Raw genomic sequence first — 21786 nt, 5'->3', positions numbered from 1 at the left:
AGTGATGACTTGTTTGATTCATAGCGCCTGATTAGAGTATGTGCCCAGAGCACATCCAAATGTAGTGTTGAGTACTATTAGATTGTAAAAACAAATTTTGCCAAAAAAGTTTTAGTGATACATGTTATCAGTCATAGTCAGGATTTTCTTTGTTTCTCACACATTTACTATTTTTCAATATGATATTCTTCCCAGTTATAATTTTGACTCAGTGTGAAAGACTTATTGGCCCAGCTTAATCATTCTCTAAGCATTTTTATGGCTCAGTAAATAATATTTTTAGTGATTGTTTTAATCCAGAAAATGATTTTGATAGCCAGCTTGTGAAAATATTTAACTTTTTTATTGTTATTTCCTTCAGAAAAACTTTAAAAGGATGAAAAATTAGAGATTCATTGAGCCTAATACTTGTTCTGTCAGAAGTATCTATATGATTTTGTCTTTCCTGTTCCTTTATAAATATGTGTCACATTACTTTCCTTTTAGTTATGTGTTGGGGCATGTCTCAAGCGCTTAGCATTTTGATAGTTTTTAAATCATAAACTTTTTTTTTTAACATAATTAACAACAAATTCTTAGAATTCAACTTCATGTTTGTCTTGAGGAATCCTGTGATAAACAGCCCTGAACTTGTTGATGCCTTTTCTTAGCTGTACTAACCACTTTTTCTTATTAAGTCTCATTTTATTCTGTGAAAGTATCCTATTGTCAGAGCCTGAGACAGTGTTCAGTGCTCAGTTGCCATTCAAAAATGGTTCAAGCAATGGACATTTATTCAAAGCTTTAGCCTTCCTGTTGAAAGGTCCCTACTTCAGTATTAACTATATTTTATTTGTAATTGGTGGTTAAAAAATAAAGGATGGATCTGAATGTTACTGTTTTAAATATTTGACTACTTCAGAAACATTGTGGTCTTGAGCTGGGATCAGAAAACTTTTCCTATAAAGGCCTGGCTAGTAAATATTGCAGACCATAGAGACAACCATAAATGGTTGTCTATGCCATTTTTGCACAGAAGCATTCATAAACATAAACAGTTATGTAAACATATGAATTGCTGTGTTCCAATAACATTTGATCTATGATCAGTGAAATTTGAATTTTATATGGTTTTCATGTGTCACAAGCTATTTTTCTCTTTTTTTCCCCCAACCTTTTAAGAATATAAAGATCATTCTTAGCTCTCAGGCCATACAAAAACAGCAAGCTGAATTTGGCATGTAAACTGTAGGTCTGCTAATCTTTATCTTGAGTTACTCCCTGTAGATCAGTGTCTCCTAAATTATATTCTTAGGAACAGTTGTCCATGTCAGGTTCTGTAATAAAAAGTTTTGTACATGCTGTTCACTGCCCTTCTAAGACATTTATAAAAGGACATTGGCATATTAAAAGTTCTGAGAAGTGCCTGTTTAACTTTGTTTTGCCCATTTTTTCCCCACACTGAGATAACCAGTGAATTCCTATTAACATATTAAAGGATGTTTAGTAGATAAAATTTGGAAAGTGACACTAGATTAATAGAGCTAAACAAGGTTTAATGTGCAGAGAAATAAATTACTAGTTACATGGCCAATTGCCTTCAGCAAATTTTGGTTATATTTGGGCTGCTGTAGGTGACACAGATCTATGTATGTTTCCAGCTATGGTTCTTTTTCAGTTGTTTCTGTGTTTTGTTTTTTCCTTTTATGTCCCATCCTCCCTTGATTTTTCTTTCCCACCTTGAATGTTCAATCTTTAGTTTGGAACTTTCACTAGTGAAAATGGTTTAGTGAGAAAGGTCCAAAATTAAGTTTTAAAGTAATTTAGTAAATTAGTCTGTGTAATTTTTTCATATTTACTGTGTATTTGGTGGGAATGTTTTTATAGCCTGTTGACAATTTTTATTTATCTGACTCTATTAGTAGACTATAAATTAAGTATATCTGGAGTTTTCCATAGACATAGAAATGTATTATTGTAATATATAAAAACTTATTTTCATTGGTAAGGAATCAAAAACAGCCTGAAGAGGAGGTGGAGAACAGTAGGACACCATGGTTTTATGACCAAGAAGGTGAAGGAGAAAAGCCATTTCTCAAGACTGGATTTGCAGTGTCTGTAGAGAAAACAACAAATAGTAATTGCAAAAATCAACTAGATACCAGTAGGAGAAGACGCCAGTTTGATGAAGTGTCCTTAGAAAGCTTTAACAGTATGCTTGACCCAGTAGATCCAACAACAGTAACTAAAGCATTCAAGTCAAGAAAAGCATCTGCACAGGCCAGCCTGGCATCTAAAGATAAAACTCCCAAATCAAAGAGTAAGAAGAGGCATTCTACTCAACCAAAAAGCAGAGTGAAAAATATTGGTAAGTACTGAAATTTGTTGACTGTTGATAAGCATAACCATTGGTAACCTTACTCTCACTGTTGTAAATAATTGCAGTGTAGCTAGATGTGTAGGTGCTATTTAGACCCACTTGAACAAAGTCATTTTTTAGTTACCTTTGAACATTTTAAACAAAATGTATCAAGTAGGATTTAATGTTGTAGATATTTTAAAACATGGCATTTATTCTTTTTAGTGCCTTCTTAAAACTTCTTATGTTTCCTATGTATGGTGGTTCCTGTGAGCTTAGAAGTTTTTAATATTCTATAGTTTAATTTTACATGTAACACTTTATTCATGATTTCTGGCTAGATCTGTGGTGGATTCATTTAAAGAAATGTGGCCCTCTAACTACATTGCAGTCTTTGAATATCATGTAGATGAAATCACTTTTGGAATAAGTTTGCCCTTAATCCTTCAGGAACTGAACCTTAGCTATTACGATAAAGCATTAACTCATATTTTATTGAAGCTTATCATTGAATATCACATTGAAGTTCTCTTTATAGTGTTCACTGCATGCCACTATTTATGATTTTTGAAGAATTTACTGACGTCCAGTGCTGGGTTAAAAATACATTTATTAGCCAAAATCTGAAATATTATAGCTAAATGATGCTCCTTCCAGTTTGCAAGGGACACTTTTTGACTGTGGCCCTGAAAGGTTGTTCTCTGTTCAAGGATATAGTATTTGGTGCTTGAGAACAAAATATTCTAGGCTTATAATCAGAAAAGTTTGAAAACTGACTGTACCCACGGACTCCCTCTCTTGGAAGCTACGATACATATAAGCGTAGTAGGAGATCCAACCAGTCCATCCTGAAGGAAATTAGTCCTGAATATGCATTGGAAGGACTGATGCTGAAGCTGAAATTCCAGTACTTTGGCCACCTGATGTGAAGAGCTGACACATTTGAAAAGACCCTGATGCTGGGAAAGATTGAGGGCAGGAGGAGAAAGGGACGACAGAGGATGAGATGGTTGGATGACATCACCGACTCAGTGGACATCGGTTTCGGTGAACTCTGGGAGTTGGTGATAGACAGGGAGGCCTGGCGTGCTGTGGTTCATGGGATCACAAAGAGTCAGACACGACTATGCGACTGAGCTGAACTGAACTGAAGGGTCCCAGGGCACTCTGCAGTTAAAAATCCACTTGTGAACTTTGGCAGCATTTATCAAGCATTTTTGGGTAATGGAGCCCTTGAAAAATCTGATGAAAACTATGAACATGAAAAAGAATACATGTACATTTTTTTTCCCATTCCAATACTTCATGTATCCTAAAGTCCTGGACTCTTACCTCTACTCTCATATAGAGAGTATGATTTGATGGTTAAACAAATGGATTTGAACAGGGGCAGAATTTTTCTCAGCATACACATTATCATCCTTGAAATAATTTTTCAGTTGTGTAGGTTTGAGAGGAGCTGGTCACTTAGCAGATTAGTTAGTGATCTGAAACCATTCAAATGAATGAAAATACATTTGTGCCTTCTCCATGGTCACTCTTGGTGCCACTAGAGAACATTTGAGTAGATAGTGATCACTTAGCGAGAGACTGTCTGGGTAACTGAACATCATATTAAAGTCTAATACCTGCCCTAGCAAAGTGCTTTTTTGTCTTGTGAATAAAAGGAAGGAAACTTAACATTTGTTATTGCAGCATTCTCTCTTTCAGCTAATTAATTTGTGTGTACTAGGACAGTGCTCCTTAAACGTTAACATTTCATACAGATCTCCTTGGGGATTTTGTTTAGTGTCAAGAGTCTGATTGAGTCAGTCCCAGGAGGGACCTGACAGTCTTCATTTCTAACAAGCTCCCCAGGGTTGTTGACAGTATTGACGTTGTAGTGTATGGACTACAGTTTCAGTAACAGGGTCTTAGAGACTCTGAACCAACATTTGGCCATGGCTACCTTAACCTAGAAATCCTGGTGTATTTGTATTTTTGAAATTTGTTTATTTTGAAGAATTATGTTTCCAGATATACAAGTCAACTTTTTTTTTTTTTCACCTTTAGGCAAAGATGGACATTCTAATCTATTTTCTGTCACATTTAAGTATAAAAATATTTGCCCAAAACACAAACATTTGTCAAAGAGGCATTTAAGACCATCTGTCAGTGAGAGTTCCCCTTTAAGACTTGCACGCAAAGATAAAAGACCTAGTAGGAGAACCAAATTAATATATGCAGAGTCAAAATAATATGTAGCAAAATCAAATGACCTAAATCCTTGCTGTTTAGAATGTGAACCTTGGACAGGCATAATTTGTATCATCTTGGGGTTTATTAGAATCGGAGACTCTTGGGCCCCACCTTACACCAACATGGCTTTTTAGTACACGTGTTAGCAAGATTCCAGGTGTTTTAATATGCACATGTGCATATTAAGAGACTGAGGTGCTGAGCCAGACTGCTCGTTTATGCTTCTGTTCTCTGTGGGGTAGGAGCAGCCATGACTTCTTAGAAAAGAGCATGTTTACTTCGTCTTAAAGGAAGTAGGGATGGAGGTCGATAGAGGGAAGACTGAAAAGCATTCCAAATTGTAGTACAATAAGAAAAGTAGTATAGAGTCAGGATGAAGCAAGAAGAGAGAACTGTGGAAAGAAATAGGATATGGCAAATAGACCAGTACAGTGGGAGTTAAGTTGCTGTTTTGCGAGATAAAGCATAGACATATATACTGTCTCGTATGAACTGTTAATCTGTTTTTTTGCACATGTTGACAGTCTTTCAGAGTTAGTATGCTCAATCTTCGTTTAACTTTGTTTCCCATGATGGTAGTGTACCAATGGTGATAATCTTTAGAAGGTCTTTATATATGAAGATATCTATTATTGCATGCAAAGTAAGATTTTACAAATTGTGTGCTAATCATTTTTCAAACTTCAGTTCAAATTCAGATTTTATGAGTTTAGCATAATTTCTTGGCATTACTGGATGGGTACTTGAGTTATCAGACATATAACTTGGTTATCAGACCCATAATTTGGCTCTACGCTACCAGGCCTGTTTCCTCTTTTGATGTTACTAGAGGAGTAGAAGCACATGGTTGAGATGGTCCTTGTTCTTTTGGGAAATTAGTTGGGACTGTTTGTGTAATGACTTTGGGGTTCTACCCAGCCCTGAATCTTTCCATTTCTTCCTTCCCCCGCTCTTTGTGCTCGCTAATGAAGACTGAGGTTAAATAAATGTCCAGCATCAGGCAAGACAAGTCCTGACGGATATGGCCCTCTTTAGATCCAGAGAGTTTATTACTCACAAAGTCAGAGAAAGGGAGGGTAGCCAAAAGTGCCTGCTCCCTGAGTCCCTTATTCCACCACAAGGGTGACCCCAAGTCGACGGTCGCATCATGAGTGGTGGGACAGCCTGTGGCTTGGGGGCCAGTGCTGGGCTGTAGCCAAGCTGCAGCACAGAATGGACATGTGCCCTCAGTAGGGTGAGGCAGACTTGGTCTCATATTTTATCAGAGCCCAGGAGGACGTGAGAAATTCTTTCATGAAACCTTTCAGGGGAGAGAGAGAGGGAGGCTCCTGTGTTCCATGTTACAGGGGGACGGTAAGGCCTTCTCCCAAGATTTAGATTCATTGATGATTCAGTCCTTCTCTGTGTGGCTACATGGAAGGTCTCCAGGAGGCCATGGCTGAGCTCTTTCCCTATAATGGTGATTCAGCTGGCTGTGTCAGCCACTTTTGCTGAGGAAAACAGAATGGAGGTAAGGGAAGGAATGATGAAGTGAGACAGGAAATATGAATAAGGAACATCATAGTTACTGCTATTGTTATATCAGCTGGCCTGGCGAGTGTTACTCTGAAGTATTACTAACTTTAATTAAATCTCTGGCTTTCCTGTAGAATTACTATTAAAGTGCTCCAAAGAGAAACTAATCAACAGTAGTACCCTAATTTTGGAAATCTAGCCCTTGATATTTTATATCTGAGACTCACGTAAAACCATGGTTTCCTCTCCCCCCCCCCCCCCGCCCCCTCCTTTTTTGGTAGCATCTTAAAAATTATAGCATGTTTCTCTGAACAATTTCAGCTCTTTTGGAGGATGACTGAATTTTTTTTTTAACTGCTCCCTGAAGAGAATTTTGTGTATGCTGCATAATACATATTTTAATTTTGATTAGAATTCATTCAGCACTTTTCACATGATTCAGTAACAGCAGTCAGAAACTTAATTTCATTTATATAAATATTCTTATTAGAACGCATGCTTGGTCAGTCATGTCTGACTCTTTGTGACCCTATGGACCATAGCCCATGAGGCTCCTCTTGCCTATGGGATTCTCCAGGCAAGAATACTAGAATGGGTTGCCATGCCCTCCTCCAGGTGATGTTCCTGACCCAGGGATCAAACCCATGTCTCCTGCATTGGTAGGTGGATTCTTTACCACTGTGCCACCAGGGAAGCTTTTCTTACTAGAATGACATACTTCCTTTTCTTTGATCTATGTTTACTGTTAATTAAATGAGCAATAGTACTACCATTCATATCATTTTACCTGTTACTTTTGGCAAACATACCTTTTACTGCTGTTTTGTGTAATAGTCTACAGTAACCAAGAGAGCTCTTTTTCTAATAAGCTTCATGCAAAATGAATTAGGGTGGCTTGAGAATCTGGGAGACCAACAAATAAATCAGGAACCTGTGTATGAGATGATAATGTCCTAACTTGAATGATGGCTTTAGAGAAAGAAAGGGAAGTTGAATCCAGATAGGATATCACAGAAAAGAAATTGACAGTATCTTGGGAACGTATTTATTACTAACAGTAGCTATTGTGATTTGGAGATAGAAGCAGCAAGGCTTTAGGATCTGCTGGCTCTTGCAGAGTGTGGAGCAAAAGTCAGAGCTCTGTGGTTCTCAGAGAAAACTTGGTTGGAGGAAATCCATGCAACCCCTTCTGTGAGAAGGGCACCTCGTTCCCTTCCAAGAGTAGCAGTCTTTTGCCACTTTCAGGGTACTCATGGGAAAGGGCGTCACTGGAAAAGGAGGTGGCATCCTGCCTATCCTGAACATGGTAGAGCATACACCTTTGCAGCTGATGAGACTGAGGAATCGAGAGGCTTCCTTTTATTGTCTTGATGGGAGGCTGACAACTTACTAGCCAGAACATTGCTTCACTGTAGTCATGAGACTTCCATTAAAGCTCCCCAGCAGTTGGGTCCAGCCTTAAGGGTAGACGAGAGTCGTGACTAACCCAGTGAATGTAACAGTGCACATAGAAGCGACCAGCAGTCAGAGAGAAGACATAGAAGCTGACCACTAGAACAGGTAAAGTCTAATAAAAACAGAATCATTGAAGGAAATACTCACTTGATTGAAATAAGAATACTTAAGCAGATAGAATTATTTTTAAAAAGCAGGTTGAGTTATAAATTCTTTAGAACTAGAAAAAATGATTTTCACATTTAATGTCTAGATTATTTGAAAAAGAGAATGAATGCTATTAAGTTCCAAATTACTGGCCTAGAAAATTAAAGGGAAGAACTGTGTCATTGCACAGAGCAGAAAGTGCTGTGCCATGTTTAGTTGCTCAGTCGTGTCTGACTCTTTGCGATCTCATGGACTATAGCCTGTCAGGCTCCTCTGTCCATGGGGTTTATCTAGGCAAGAATACTGGAGTGGGTTGCATGATTTCCTTCCCAACCCAGGGATCGAACCCACGTCTCCTGCCTTGCAGGTGGATTCTTTACTGTTGGGGCCACCAGAGAAGCCAGAAAGTACTAAGAAATAAAAGAAAGAGGGAAATGATTATAGGCATAAAGACAAATCTTGGGAGCGGATAACACAAGGAGTTCTAGAGAAGGAAAAAAATAGGTGGGAAGGCAATTATTAAATAATAAAAGAGTATCTTTAATGAAGGAAGACTCAAGACTGCAGATCAAAATAGTTGACCGTTGTCTAGCCAGGAGACACAGAGAGAATGTACACACCCTCAAGAGTTCTCTTCTCTGACAAAGTGCTCATCTTCACCTGTCAAGATGAAAAGAAAATGTTGGCGTGTCCTGTCTTTATAGAAACAATGTATGAATGAGATAGAGACCTGTATATAGTGGAAGGTGAAAAGGAGAGGTAACAGTTCAGTAAAGAAAGCAGTAGTTTAATCTCAATTATTAATGTAAATTCAGAAGTAAAGTATGAGCAAATTTAATCTGCCCCTCAAAAGAATATTAGAATGTTGAAATGTAATCATGATTTATTATCAGGAAATCTGTCAGCATAGTTTATTGTATCAAATACATTACAGGACAAATCATGTAGTCATAGACGTAGATTAGATAGAATTTTATGTCATTCCTAATGAAAATGCACCTAAAAAGGGAGGCAGTTATTTAACTATAATAAAAGCAGTTAGCTGATGCCAGTTACAAGCACTGTTGTACTGAAAATACTCCAGAGATAGAAATTAACTGGGATTCCCTCTCTGCCACCATCATTATTAAGCATTGTTTGTAAAGTATCTTGGCTAGATTAAATGATTGGAATAAATGTTTGAAAAGGTGGGAAGCATGTTTTTATTTTTTTCTTAGCTAGCCCAAGAGACACTGGAAAATAGCTACCTAAGTTAACTAAGTAATTATGAAATAAGGTTATGAAATAAGTGTGTAAATATTTTTCTTTATCATAGTATTAATAATAACCAGTAGAAATGGAAGTGGTGGAGAGTATTTTCCTCATAGTAGTATCCAGAGCTACTGGGACAAAAAATCCTAAGGAATAAATTTAGCAAGAAATGTACTAGATCTATAGAAAAACTAAAGAACATGAAATAAGATTTCATATAAGCAAATATAAAAACATAATTGTGTTCTTAAGTTAGAATGTATAAAATTAGTTAATGTCAGTTCTCTGCAAATTAATAAGTACCTCAAGTGAGATTCCATTTTGAATCTCAATGGATTGTTTTGTAAACGGGGCAAAAGATTTCAAAGCTTATATGGAAGGAGAGATGTCCAAAATTAGCTAAGAAAAGAAGTTAGATAGGACTTGCCTTACCAGATGTTTAAACATACTGTAAAACTTCTGTGGCACTGGAATAAATAAGTTAAACAGATGGAATGTCCAGAAATAAAACCCAACAAATAAGGAGACTTAATGTATCAACCAAGCTTGCATTTTAATTCAGTGGAAAAAGTGTAGGTATAACCAGCTATTCATGTGGAACAAAATTAAGTTGAATTTCTATGTTGTTCTAGATACCAAAAGCAAATGTAAAAAAGATTAACAACAAAACTTGGAAATTTTAATAGAAATTTTGATAGAATATATATATAACGTATGGTTGGGGTAGCACTTCCCTCATAGCTCAGTCGGTAAAGAATCTGCCTGCAATGAGAGAGACCCGGGTTTAATTCTTGGGTTGGGAAGATCCTCTGCAGAAGGAAATGGCAACCCATTCCAGTATTCTCGCCTGGAGAACTCCATGGACAGAGGAGCCTGGCAAGCTGCAATCCATGGGATTGCAAGCTGCCACCATGGGACCACCATCATGGTTGCGAAAGAATTTTTAGGCCAAGTCCTGTTACTTACAAAAGATATATAAAAGCAGACATTTGATTATTTAATACTCCTTATTCTTCTATTATGGACATATATAGACTAGATATGATTCTTATATTTACTAATATTGTAAAATTGTTAACTTGGAGTCTAGTAGAGAATTTGGGTTATGTGAGGTCTACCATGTAGTTTGAGTTGGGGATATATTCACTGAGGTGAATATCAAAGGACAGTGAAGTGTTAGAATTTATTACTGTTACCCCATGCCTCCAAAGACTATTACAAAGGTATTTCTAAGACATATTCTTTACAGTTTTGATTTCTTTTTTTTTTTTTTTTTGATTTCTTCTTAAACAAGGCCCTCACAACTTTATAAATTGAGTTACTCATACTGTTTCACTATGGAAATTAATTTCCCTTTCAGTTTGAGTTAGTTGCAACTGATAACAGTTGTCAATTTTTTTACTCAAGGGTATGAAAGTGCCAGTATGTCTAGCACATGTGAACCTTGCAAAAGTAGAAACAGACATTCAGCCCAGACTGAAGAGCCTGTTCAAGCAAAAGTACTCAGCAGAAAGAATCATGAGCAGCTGGAAAAAGTAATAAGATATAGTAGGTCTACAGAAATATCTTCAGGTATGTTCTGTTTTGGTTTGTTATAATTTAAGGACTTATTCATCCTAGATTTGAAAAGCTATATTAAAACTAGCTGAAAATTGATCTATCACACTTTCCTATCACGTGTAAGGTTTTATAGTAGAATTTAAGTATACAATTCTTGATACCAAAAATGTAAACTGGAAATATTAATATATTTTATTATTACTGTGATACTGTCTTTTGATGCATTTTGATAAAACTGTGGATAAGCAAACTAGTTGACATTAATTTGGTTCTCCTAATTTGAAATTCTGATAATATTATCTGAATAAGAATTCCATGTAAAATTTTAACCATTCCCCTACTTAAGATCTTCGGCCTTCACCATGCCTACAGGAGAATGTCCTGTTGCCTTAATGCAACATATCTGGCCAGCAGAGATTTGATTCCTTCCTGCCTGCCTCTCCAAACTCCTTTCTCACACCCTCTGCCTTGAACTTGACTCTCTCAGTGGCACTGAACTGACATTTTTCATAGCCACCGCAAGAGTTGTCTCACCTCGACAGTTGCCTTTTTTGCCTCAAGTCCTTTTCTTTGTAAGCCCTTTTATCTGCTGGCTCTTAAATAAAATCTTAATTCTGCAATTAATCCAAGTCCAAGCAGGGATAGGTTCCCTTTTCCTTTTTGTTTTTCTGTCAAAGCCTGTGTAAACCTCTTCTGTTGCCTGTATTACATTATACAGTATTCACCTGTTTAGTGTCTGTATTGCTTTTTTTGAGTCCCTTGGCAATAGATAATCTTTTTTTCATATTTGTATCTTAAATGTTAGCGTGGTACCTAACACATGGTAGGCACTCAGTGAGTGTTTATTGTATGAATGGAGTCATGTATTTGCCACCATTTTAGTTTAAATATGTACTGGTACTTTCCTGATTTATAAAGAATAAGTACCTCTCAAAGAAATATGGAGAAAGAGTCAGTAAATATGAACTCTAAATTTTCAGTTGTCCATAAGACCCTTTGTGAAAATGATAATTGTAACTACCATTTATATTATGCTTTACTGTTCACAAATTAAATAAATTATTCATCTCATTTGAACTTCATAATCCTATGAATTTATTTTCATTTTGTAGATGAGGAAACATTATCACAGGGGGTACCTATTTTTTCTCAGTGCTCATAAAAGACCAGTAATATAAACTGGTCTGGTTTAACTGGTTCTTGGTGGAAAAAAGTCATGCCTTTAACTCAGTAATTGTACTTGTAGGTATGCATTGTAAAGGAAACAAAAGTGAAAGAAGAAATTGGGATTTAGGTGTTGACTAAACATTTTGATTCCAACTATATTAAACAAATATCTGGATTAAAAAGTGTATGAACATCAGAGTATTAATAATGGTTTTATTATCTTTAAACTCCTCTATATTTTCTAAAACTTATAATGAGTTTATTTTTCATATTTTGAAATGACTTCTTCAAGGTCATATTGCTAGCAAATGGTAGAGCTGAGGTTTCAATCCTAGTCTCCTCTTAAGTCCAGGATCCTTTTGTCAGTACATCAATTCTGTTGTTCTGACCCCAGCATTTTATTGAAATTTTGTAGTTTCCATCTCCTTTCACTATCTTTATCAAATAGTGATGTTGTCAAACAGTAAACAGTTAGGTGAAGGTTGGGGAAGGGCACTAAATTGATAGGCTTAATAAATTAGTTATCATTACCTAAATAATTGATAGTTGGTCATAGTACTTCAGATCTTATTACTGTCACTTAGAAACATAACCATCAAATTTTGATGAACTAAAAAATGTTGGAATAATATAAATATTTCTTTTTTGCAGAAGACTTAATTTTAGTATTAACCATTACCCTAAAGTTCGTTATAGCATGTAATAGTAGTTTTCGTTACATGATCATTTGATTGTAACATCTAAGGCCGCTAGTATTGAACTGTATACAGTTCAGTACGGTCCTCTTGTCCCTCGAGGATTGTGGAAAGTTCCCCTTGATGTGTATGCTTCTATGAGTGAATGGTGAAAGTTTACTATATGAGGGTCATATCAGTCATATCAACACAAGTTTATAGCAGATCATTTGATATTTTCCCCAAAGAGATTATTTTTAACTAGAGCATAAACCATACCTTGTGATAACATTTCAGTTCAGGCAAACAATTTTAAAGAAATTTGCTTATTTCTTTTTTTTTCATTCATTTATTCATATTATAGACCCTGTCTTTACTATTCATACACATTTTATGTTCATCCTTATGTCTGCCCTTTCCTACAGCACATGCTAGGAGAATACTACAGCAGTCTAACAGAAATGCATGCAATGAAGCGCCAGGTAACAATCTGCTTAGTTCTGGTGTCCACTTTTTGTTAAATATTACCATTGGTCCTAAAAATCCTTAGTTTTATTGTTCTAATTGTTTTTTTAGATTTAGTTTAGTGTGTATATGTTATTTCGCTGGTAAAAGTGAAAGAGAATTCATACTCATTAAATTCTGAAGCTTTTCATTTATTATTTTTGGTTGGTAAAATTGCCTGCTCTTCTCCTACTTTCATTTTCTGTTAGTGTGTGTAACATAACCAACACATTCACGTGGGTAATAGAGAACTTTTTTATAATTTAATGTTTTATTTGAAGTCATTTATTTTGTATTCTTTAAATGCTTATGAGCATTAATGTTTTTGGAAGCAAAAATATAGTTGTTTTTATTCTTAGCTCTGATTTACAGTGTTAAGTATTGTGTATGATTTCTGTTGTAGTTCTTATTTTTTTCTTACCAGTCCACATGTGTAAAAAAATAAACCATTGAACAGAACAACTGTGACATGCAAAGACCATGATTAATAAAGGCCATGGAAAATTGCAGAATGCTGTTTTTATCTTTAAACTATGAGTATTCATTAGACATGTATGATTTAGAATTGTAAATATTCTTTAATGCCTCCTCTGCTACACATGAGTGAAAAAGAAAAGTCTGTTATGAACCTTTAGGGGAATTTAAAGAAAAGCAAAAACAAGGATCTATCACAGATGAAGTTAAATATATCAGTGGCACTTCCTAAAGAAAAGAACTCTGAAGAAAGTAGGATAAAAACAAAATGGAGACATAGAAATTTGGCTGAGGGCAAAGATTTTTCTAGGTTAAACTAGTGCACCTCAGTCCAGAAAGAGAATGTAAAAATGTTCCACTTCTCTATTGTAGAGATGAAGCATATGTTTGCTATAATTCATTATTTGGAAATAATTTAGTCTTTAGTGATATATAATTTACAGTGATCATTTTATCACATACAGAGGTATGAAAGATGTCATTAAATATGCTTTGTTCTTATATCTTTAAGATAAAAATAATTTTTTAAAACAACTGATCAAACTATAATATAGTGTATGATTTGGGAAAGTTTGTATGATGTCACATCTTATCTGGATTTTTTCTATAAGTAGAAATTTCCTACAGAGATAGTTCCAGTTCCTGCTCATAATAAATATTTTTATAGTAACAGTACATCATAGTATATCATTTCATTTTATACTCATAAATGTCTGAGGCACAGTAGGGACATTGTGTATTTATTATCCTTATTATTTTATGCTTGTGGAAATTGAGGCCTGAGGATGTTAATTTGTTTAGCAAGTTAATGGAAAGTTTTTTCATTAAACCACATTTGCTTTGCGTTTTAAAAATTTCTCTCTTGGAAAAAGTGAATTAAATCTTAATGATCTTTCAATATTTATTTGAAAGCACAATGTATTAAAAACACTTAACATTTCAAATTCCCTGTCTTGAAAATTTAGCACTACTTTTTGTGAACTTAAAATGAACTTAAACTTAAGTATTTGTCTATTTGTGGTTCTACAATTACTCTGGAAAAGTTCATAGAGTTTGATAGCTAGAAGAACACTTGGAAATTTTTTTTTTGTACCGTAGAGAACTCAAAATGGGAACAGTTCCTAATTTATGTTTTTAAAAGTAAAGGTATGACTGTATACCTTTAAGGGTGATAACTCTTTGTTATAAATAAATACATGCAACAGAAATGTTGCTAAATAGAATGATACCTAGATTCTCTGACACTGAAAAGTTCATTTGGGTCACTGCTTGCTTCAGCTTATACTGAGTGTGTCAGTAAGACACTGTAGTAAAATTATGCCTATTTTGTTATATTTACAAACTCAGTGTTTCATCAGTACAGCAGGATAGTGGAGATTTGAGAATCAGTAGACCTAACTAGTTAAACCTTACAGTAGTAGGTCTCCTTAGCAGCACTTAGTTTGTTCTCAACATTAGCAAAATAAATTTTCTTTTCTGTAAAAAAGTTCTTAGTAGCAAAAATAGAAAATGATTTGCTATTCACTTATTTTATTCAACTGCTGAAAGATTTCCACTGATTATTCCTATGAAACATGTAAAGTTTTCCAGATTTTTCACTGAGAAATAACTTTGGTCTAAGTAATGCTAGATAATGTTATTTCTCTAGAAAGTAGTATGTATCTTGAGATTTTTAGAATTATTTTTATCCTGGTAATTATTAAGATTCTCTTTTTACTTTAAAAGCTCTGAGATAGAATTGTGTTCTGATTTTTAAGTAATTTAAAGTTGAGAGTAATGATCCAAGTTAATAGAAATAGTCAGAAATTTATTTCACCAATCTTAACTTTCTGATCTTTAATATCTTCCAGAAACCGGGAGTGATTTTTCCATGTTCGAAGCTTTGCGGGATACCATTTATTCTGAAGTAGCTACGTTGATTTCTCAAAATGAATCTCGTCCACATTTTCTTATTGAACTCTTCCATGAGCTTCAGCTACTTAATACAGACTATTTGAGACAGAGGGCTTTATATGCATTGCAGGTATCTTGTACCTAACATTCTGTTTCCTCTGCTTTCTGGTACTGCCAGTTTTCCCAATTCTATCTGTTTACTTTCTTAGATTGAAGTATGTCCTTGTTCCATAAGTATTTCAATCTGTTTCTTTATGTATTTCCATGCTGTTTTAATAATCTTCTTATATAGCTTAAGTGGCTTTAGGTAAAAGTCTTTTTCTGACAGTTTTTCATTGTATTGTCCTGTTATATCTTCCTCATAGTTAATTTTTGAGGTTGGGAGGATTGCCCTTTTTCTACTCTCTGCTTCTACTTTTAATTTTGTGATTAAACACAAATGCTTTTCATAAATAGCTGTCTTCTCTCCTTATATTAGGACATAGTATCCAGGCATATTTCTGAGAACCATGAAAAACAAGGAGAAAATACGAAGTCAGTGAATTCTGGTACTTGGATAGCATCCAACTCAGAACTTACTCCCAGTGAAAGCCTTGCTACTACTGATGATGTAAGCTGATAATGATTAATGAAATGTAGACATAATTTCAATATGCAGCTAACAAGTTAAGTAGTTTGTTAATAAATTGTGATTATACCCTATATTTAGTTTTTAGCTTTTTTCGAAAGCTAAGTGTAATGTATTGCTTAATTTTGAGGTGAGGTATAAAATTCAGTCAAGATAGGATAGCAAACACCGAAAGTTACATAGAAATGATAGCTTATAAGGTCTAAAATAACCATATTTATATCTCCTTTTTCCAACATAGGGGTTGAGTCATAATAACTCAGTTGGTAAAGAATCTGCCTGCAATGTAGGAGACCCTGGTTTGATTCCTGGGTTGGGAAGATCCGCTGGAGAAGGGATAGGCTACCCACTCCAGTATTCTTGGGCTTCCGTTGTGGCTCAGCTGGTAAAGAATCCGCCTGAAATGTGAGAGACCTGGGTTCAGTCCCTGGGTTGGGAAGATCCCCTGAAGAAGGGAAAGGCTATCCACTCCAGTATTCTGGCCTAGAGAATTTCATGCACTATATAGTCCATGGGGTCGCAAAAGAGTCAGACACGACTAAGCAACTTTCACTCAATCACACATTTAGTAAAAATTTTTGTGTTCATTCAAGACATTTGAGTAAATCATACAGCAATTAGATCACAGAACCCTTGAGTAAATACAAGATAAATTGTGTTTTGGGGTTAGAAGAGAAGGTAGACAAAAGAAAGCCTAGAAGAAAATGTAATTTAATGTATTAAAACTGTTGAAGAAAATTTTGAGTAAAGTAAAAAGGGCCTGGAAATGGAATAGTGATGAGGGAAGTATATATTTTCAATAAACTATGTTCTCCAAATAGCACCTACTTTGCAGATAGTGGATTGAATGTATTTCAACTGCTAGGAGACTGAGGAGGTGATGAGCTCAGTATTTGGAAATCATCTGTTTAAAGGTTCAGACCCTGATTCTATTTTAAAAGATTATATGTGTGTGGTCCTGGGATAGCAAGTATGTTCTTTTTTATACCACCTTTAGCACCTGAATGTTCATGGATCAGAATACCATAATTGATTAGCAAATATCTGCTATGATTATGGAGTTGGAAGCATATTATTGTGTTTCTTTCCATGGTAATATGATAACATGAGCTTTTTTCCTGAAAAGATAGTGTTTTTTCCAGAGATCATCTTCTTTTCTTCATGTATAGTAATTTCCTTACAATTATTGAGGACTTTGAAATTTTTGCTCTGTTTTTGCTCCTGTGTTTAAAATGGTACTTCCCCAAGTCATCTTTTCTGCTTAAAAATTTTCTTCACTAGTCTCCAGCCCTTAAACTACTATGAACATAAACCTGTGTACAAAAAGTACATGGTTTTGATTGACTTTATTACCAAATATAAGTTACTGTAACAGATTGGTACTTGGGATTAATTGTTATTATAACCAGTTGAAAATTGTGGGCTCTTTTTTGGTGGGAAATGAAGTGTTCCATAAAACATAGGAGGTACTTGCTTATATTAAATTTATTAACCTTGAAATGACTGAGAGAGCATGAAGAATGTCTTTTTTAAAAAATCTTTTTTAGTAATTTTATATCCTTAACTCTAGCGCCTTTCTTTTTATCCAAATTTCATATAGGCAGTATTACTTTCAATTATTTTAAAGGATTTGAGCCCATTGTTTTGCACCATCAACAGTAAATTTGGAAAATTGAGCTACAACTTATGATATAATTAACCTGACAAGCTTTTAAAGATTTAAAGATGCAGTAATACTTTGTAAGTAGGTGTATTAGCTTAGGCTGGTTCACTAAAATACTGTAGACTGAATGGCTTAAAAACAGAGATTTATTTCTCACAATTCTGGAGGCTAGGAAGTCCTAAGACTGTTGTACCAACAGACTCGGTTCTTGGTGAGGACCCTCTTCCTGGCTTGCAGATGGCTACCTTCTCCCTGTATCTTTGTGCAATGAGAGAAAGCTCTGACGTCTCTTCCTTGTCTTTAAAGGATCATCAAGGGGACTCTACCCTCGTGACTTCATTTAAATCTGATTACCTCTCAGACGCCTTACCTCCTAATATCTCCACATTGGGAGTTAAACTTCAGTATATAAATTTTGTGGGGGACACAGAAATTCATTCCATTACCATAGGGACTTGGCAGAAATAACTATACTTAGAATTACTTTTAAATAACTAAATCAGTTCTTTAATTTTCCATCTAAAACTTAAATTCTTCATTTATGTCATCATTTTCCCTATATTAATGTCATTTAGTCAGCAGCAGTGCTAGCATAACGTCCAGTGTTTGTATCCACAGATCCAGAGCAGTGCTAGCCACTAGAACGTTCTCCAGTGATGGAAATGTGTTACAATCTGCATTGTGTAGTACAGTATCTATTAGCACACGTGGCTGTCGAGCACTAATGTGGCTAACGGGATTGAGGAACTAAATTTTAAATGTTGTTTAACTAGCTGCATGGCTAATGGTTACCATATTGGGTGGTTATAGAGTCTCATTCTCCATGTTACTAAGCCAGGGTCCTTGGAGTTCCATTTATGGAGGTTTTCACATACCTTTTAGGGCATGTAAACATTTCCATGCCATGAAAGAGAGAACTGAGGTGGTCATCTGGAGATTATAAGTTAAGGAGGACGAGGAATTGAGGTTTAGGAAGAGGAAGAAACAGTTTCCATCATCTGCTCCAGGTGCTGTAAAATGGCAAAGGCACATGGACCTTTGGGTCTTGCTTGAAGGTGTAACAAAATGTTTCCATTTCTTAAAACATGTTCCCTCATGCCAGAATTTCCTTTATAATCAGGGACAGACCTTTCATTTCATAATTTAAGAGAAACTTTAAAAGATCAGTAACTAGGAAAGATGATAGTTGTGAAATGAGTTTCAGTCAAAATATAATTGAGACTCCCTCCTACTCACACTGTACACAAAAATAAATTTGAAACTACTTTATAGTACTAGAAGGAACTTCTCTGGTGACTCAGTGGTAAAGAATCCACCTTCCAGTGCCGGAGACACAGGTTCTGTTGCTGGGTCAGGAAGATTCCCTGGAGGAGGAAGTGGCAACCCACTCCAGTATTCTTGCCTGGGAAATTCCATGGACAGAGGAGCCTGACAGGCTACAGTCCATGGGGTCTCAAAAGAGTCAGACACAACTTAGTCACTAAACAATAATAACAGCACTGGAAAAGTTAAAACTATAAAACTTACAAAAGAAAAGAAAACTATGATTTTGACATGAGAGATTTTGTAGGACACAGCACTAAATATGAAAGGAAAAAAATTAATACTTTGGACTTCATCAAAATAAAATCCTGCTTTTCAAAAGATACCATTAGGAGAAAACAGCCTTAGTACATATATCTGGCAAATGACTATATAAAAAGCCTGACTATATAAGGGACTTCTAAAACTTGTAAGAAATCGACTCAAGGGACTCCCTGGCAGTCCAGTGGTTAAGGCTTCGTGCTTCCAGTGCAGGAGGCCTGGGTTCAATCCCTGGTTGGGGAACAAGGATTCCATATGCCATGGAGTGCATCCAGAAAAAAAAATCAACTCATAAAAATGAGCAAGAGATTTGAACATGTGCTTCACAAAAGAAGATATATAAATGGCCAGTGTACAAATTAAAACCACATGAGATTCTACCTCACACCTGCTAGAAAAGCTGAAATCTAAAAGATGGACAATAAGAAGTGTTGGTGTGAACTTGAGAAACGGTTGGAACTTTCATACTGCTTGTAGGATTGTAAAAATTGTAACAACCACTTTGGAAGGCAGTTGGGCAGTTCTTGTAAAGTTAAACATAAACTTGGCATGTGACCCAGCAATTTCTCTTCTAGGTGTTCATCCAAGAGAAATGAAAACATGTCCACAAATACTTGTACACTAATGTTAATAGCATCTTTAGTCATGATAGCCTCAAACTGGAAACATCAACAGATAAATGGATAAACAAACAGTGGTATATCCATACAGTGGAATACTATTTCAGTCATTAAAAAAATAATGAACCTGTGAAACACAGCCACATGGATTAATTTCAGAAACATACTGAGTGAAAGAAGCAAGACACCGAAAAGTATATACTGAGTGATTCCACTTATATAAGGTTCTAGAAACAGCAAAACTAATCTCTGGTGATAGAAATCATGTGAGTGGGGAGTAGAGGACACAAAGGAACTCTCTGGGCTGATGGAAATGGTCTTATCTTTAGGAAAGATGGTTGCCTCAGTGCATATGTTTTTCAAAACTCATCAGACTGTACACTTAATGGGTGCATTGTTGTATGTAAATTATATTTCAATAAAAATTTTTAAAATATAAATGATGCTGTCAGTGTTTTTCTTCTGATGTGAGACAACCAGATATCATAGTAAAGTATTAGATATTGTTAGAGTTTGAAGATAGAATTTCCCTGAGGGTGTGGAAGTAATGTTACCTTTTCCAAGTTAGAATTTAATTAGTAGCTGGTACTATGTATTTTCATCTCCATAATGACAAAGTGTTCTGCAAAGTTACTTAATATTTTGATATTCTCTGTGACTCTGTATTCAACCATATAACTTTAATTATACCACAGTTTTAAGTGTTTTATGCAAGTAGTTTCTATGTTAAATTTTTAATATTAATCATAAAATTTTTAAAGGAATACTAGTGACTTTTATTTGTTTTTTTGTTTGTTTGTTTTTTGTTTTTTTAAACTACAACTTAGGAAACTTTTGAGAAGAACTTTGAGAGAGAAACACATAAAATAAGTGAGCAAAATGATGCTGATAATGCTAGTGTATCTTCAACTTGTGAACCTTTTGCAACAGATGTTCTGGGTAAGCAGATTTTTTTGTAATCTTAGAACATGACTTTAATAAAGTCTTTGAATTGCATTGATAAGGAAACAAAAGTTTAGTAAGGGAAGGTGTGGTAGAAAGAATGTGAACTTAAAACACTATCCATCCATCAGTCTAAATTCAGCCATCTCTTGACTGTTAACTCTTTGACTTTGGGCCAGTCATCTCACCTTTCTGACTTTCTGCATATACTTAGGAAATGGGGTCTTATTTACCATGCTCTGTTCTTGTGAAAAATATGCAGTTTTCTAGCATGCATAGTAGAAGTTCAGAGAATGTTCATTTACCTTAAAGAAAAAGTCATCCCTTGTCAGTTCTGTGAGAAGAGACTCTGAATGCTCAGTTGCCAGAACAACGACATGCCACATATATTAGGCAATTAATGTTTAATAAGTGAATGAAATAATTTTTTTTACTAAATGTTGAATTTCAAAATAATCATCTAATTAAAAAAAAGAAAAGGTCATCTTCTAAGATCTTCTAGTTAATCAGTAAGAAAAATTTAGAGGTAGCATTGCCTCATCCAGTCACATCTTTAATAAAAATGTGAACTTTGTAATTTGCAGTAAAAACTGAAATTTCTTAGCATATATAATCATCATTAGAAACCCAGGCAACTCTAAGGCATGGCACATTGCATTTTTTCCATCAGTAGTAAAACAAAAGCTTAGAGGGTCTCATAGATCAGAGTAAAAAGCCCCAAGTCCTAAATTTGGAAAGAAAATAAGAGAAAAGAAAGATGTCTATGTACCTGATTCATTTTCCAGGCTGTAGCATATCAAAATGTCCCCAAGTATTTACTCATTCAGATTTCCAGGACACTTAGTTGATAGAATAATGTCCTGTAATTCTAGTTTTTGTTTATATGATGAGAACAAGATTTAGATGATTTTAAGAGTCTTTTCCATGACAAAAGAAAAGGGTCAAGCCTTGCTGTATTGTTAGGTACCTATCTTTTAGTAAGTAGTAAGTTTTCCTTTTGCCTTACTAAGTATTAATACAAGGACTCAACCCTAGCGCTCTCTAGGAGCTCCGTCTATTAAGTATTAGTACCTATCAAGACTGTACTGAGCTCATGTCATTATAGAGAAAAGGCACTCTATAGCCAACCTTCT

At 35.1% G+C, this 21786-nt stretch overlaps 1 protein-coding gene across 22 annotated transcripts in view; it reads left to right on the top strand.

Annotated features, from left to right (window-relative positions):
• Nucleotides 1-21786, top strand: part of PCM1 (pericentriolar material 1) — an 83876-nt gene that overhangs the window by 45233 nt on the left and 16857 nt on the right. For 8 of the 22 annotated variants that reach the window (XM_061134704.1, XM_061134714.1, XM_061134707.1 and 5 more), the window contains 4 exons: nucleotides 1989-2347; nucleotides 15174-15346; nucleotides 15695-15826; nucleotides 20539-20650. In XM_061134704.1, the coding sequence (XP_060990687.1) occupies nucleotides 1989-2347; nucleotides 15174-15346; nucleotides 15695-15826; nucleotides 20539-20650 (776 nt within the window). Of the gene's footprint in view, nucleotides 1-1988; nucleotides 2348-10351; nucleotides 10517-12770; nucleotides 12828-15173; nucleotides 15347-15694; nucleotides 15827-20538; nucleotides 20651-21786 lie in introns of all 22 variants that reach the window. The other 14 variants (XM_061134695.1, XM_061134696.1, XM_061134697.1 and 11 more) reach the window with 2 other exon arrangements.

The sequence above is a fragment of the Dama dama genome, chromosome 32, assembly GCF_033118175.1.
Source record: "Dama dama isolate Ldn47 chromosome 32, ASM3311817v1, whole genome shotgun sequence".
NCBI classification, from domain to species: domain Eukaryota; kingdom Metazoa; phylum Chordata; class Mammalia; order Artiodactyla; family Cervidae; genus Dama; species Dama dama.
This window is presented reverse-complemented; position numbering and strand designations above follow the sequence as displayed.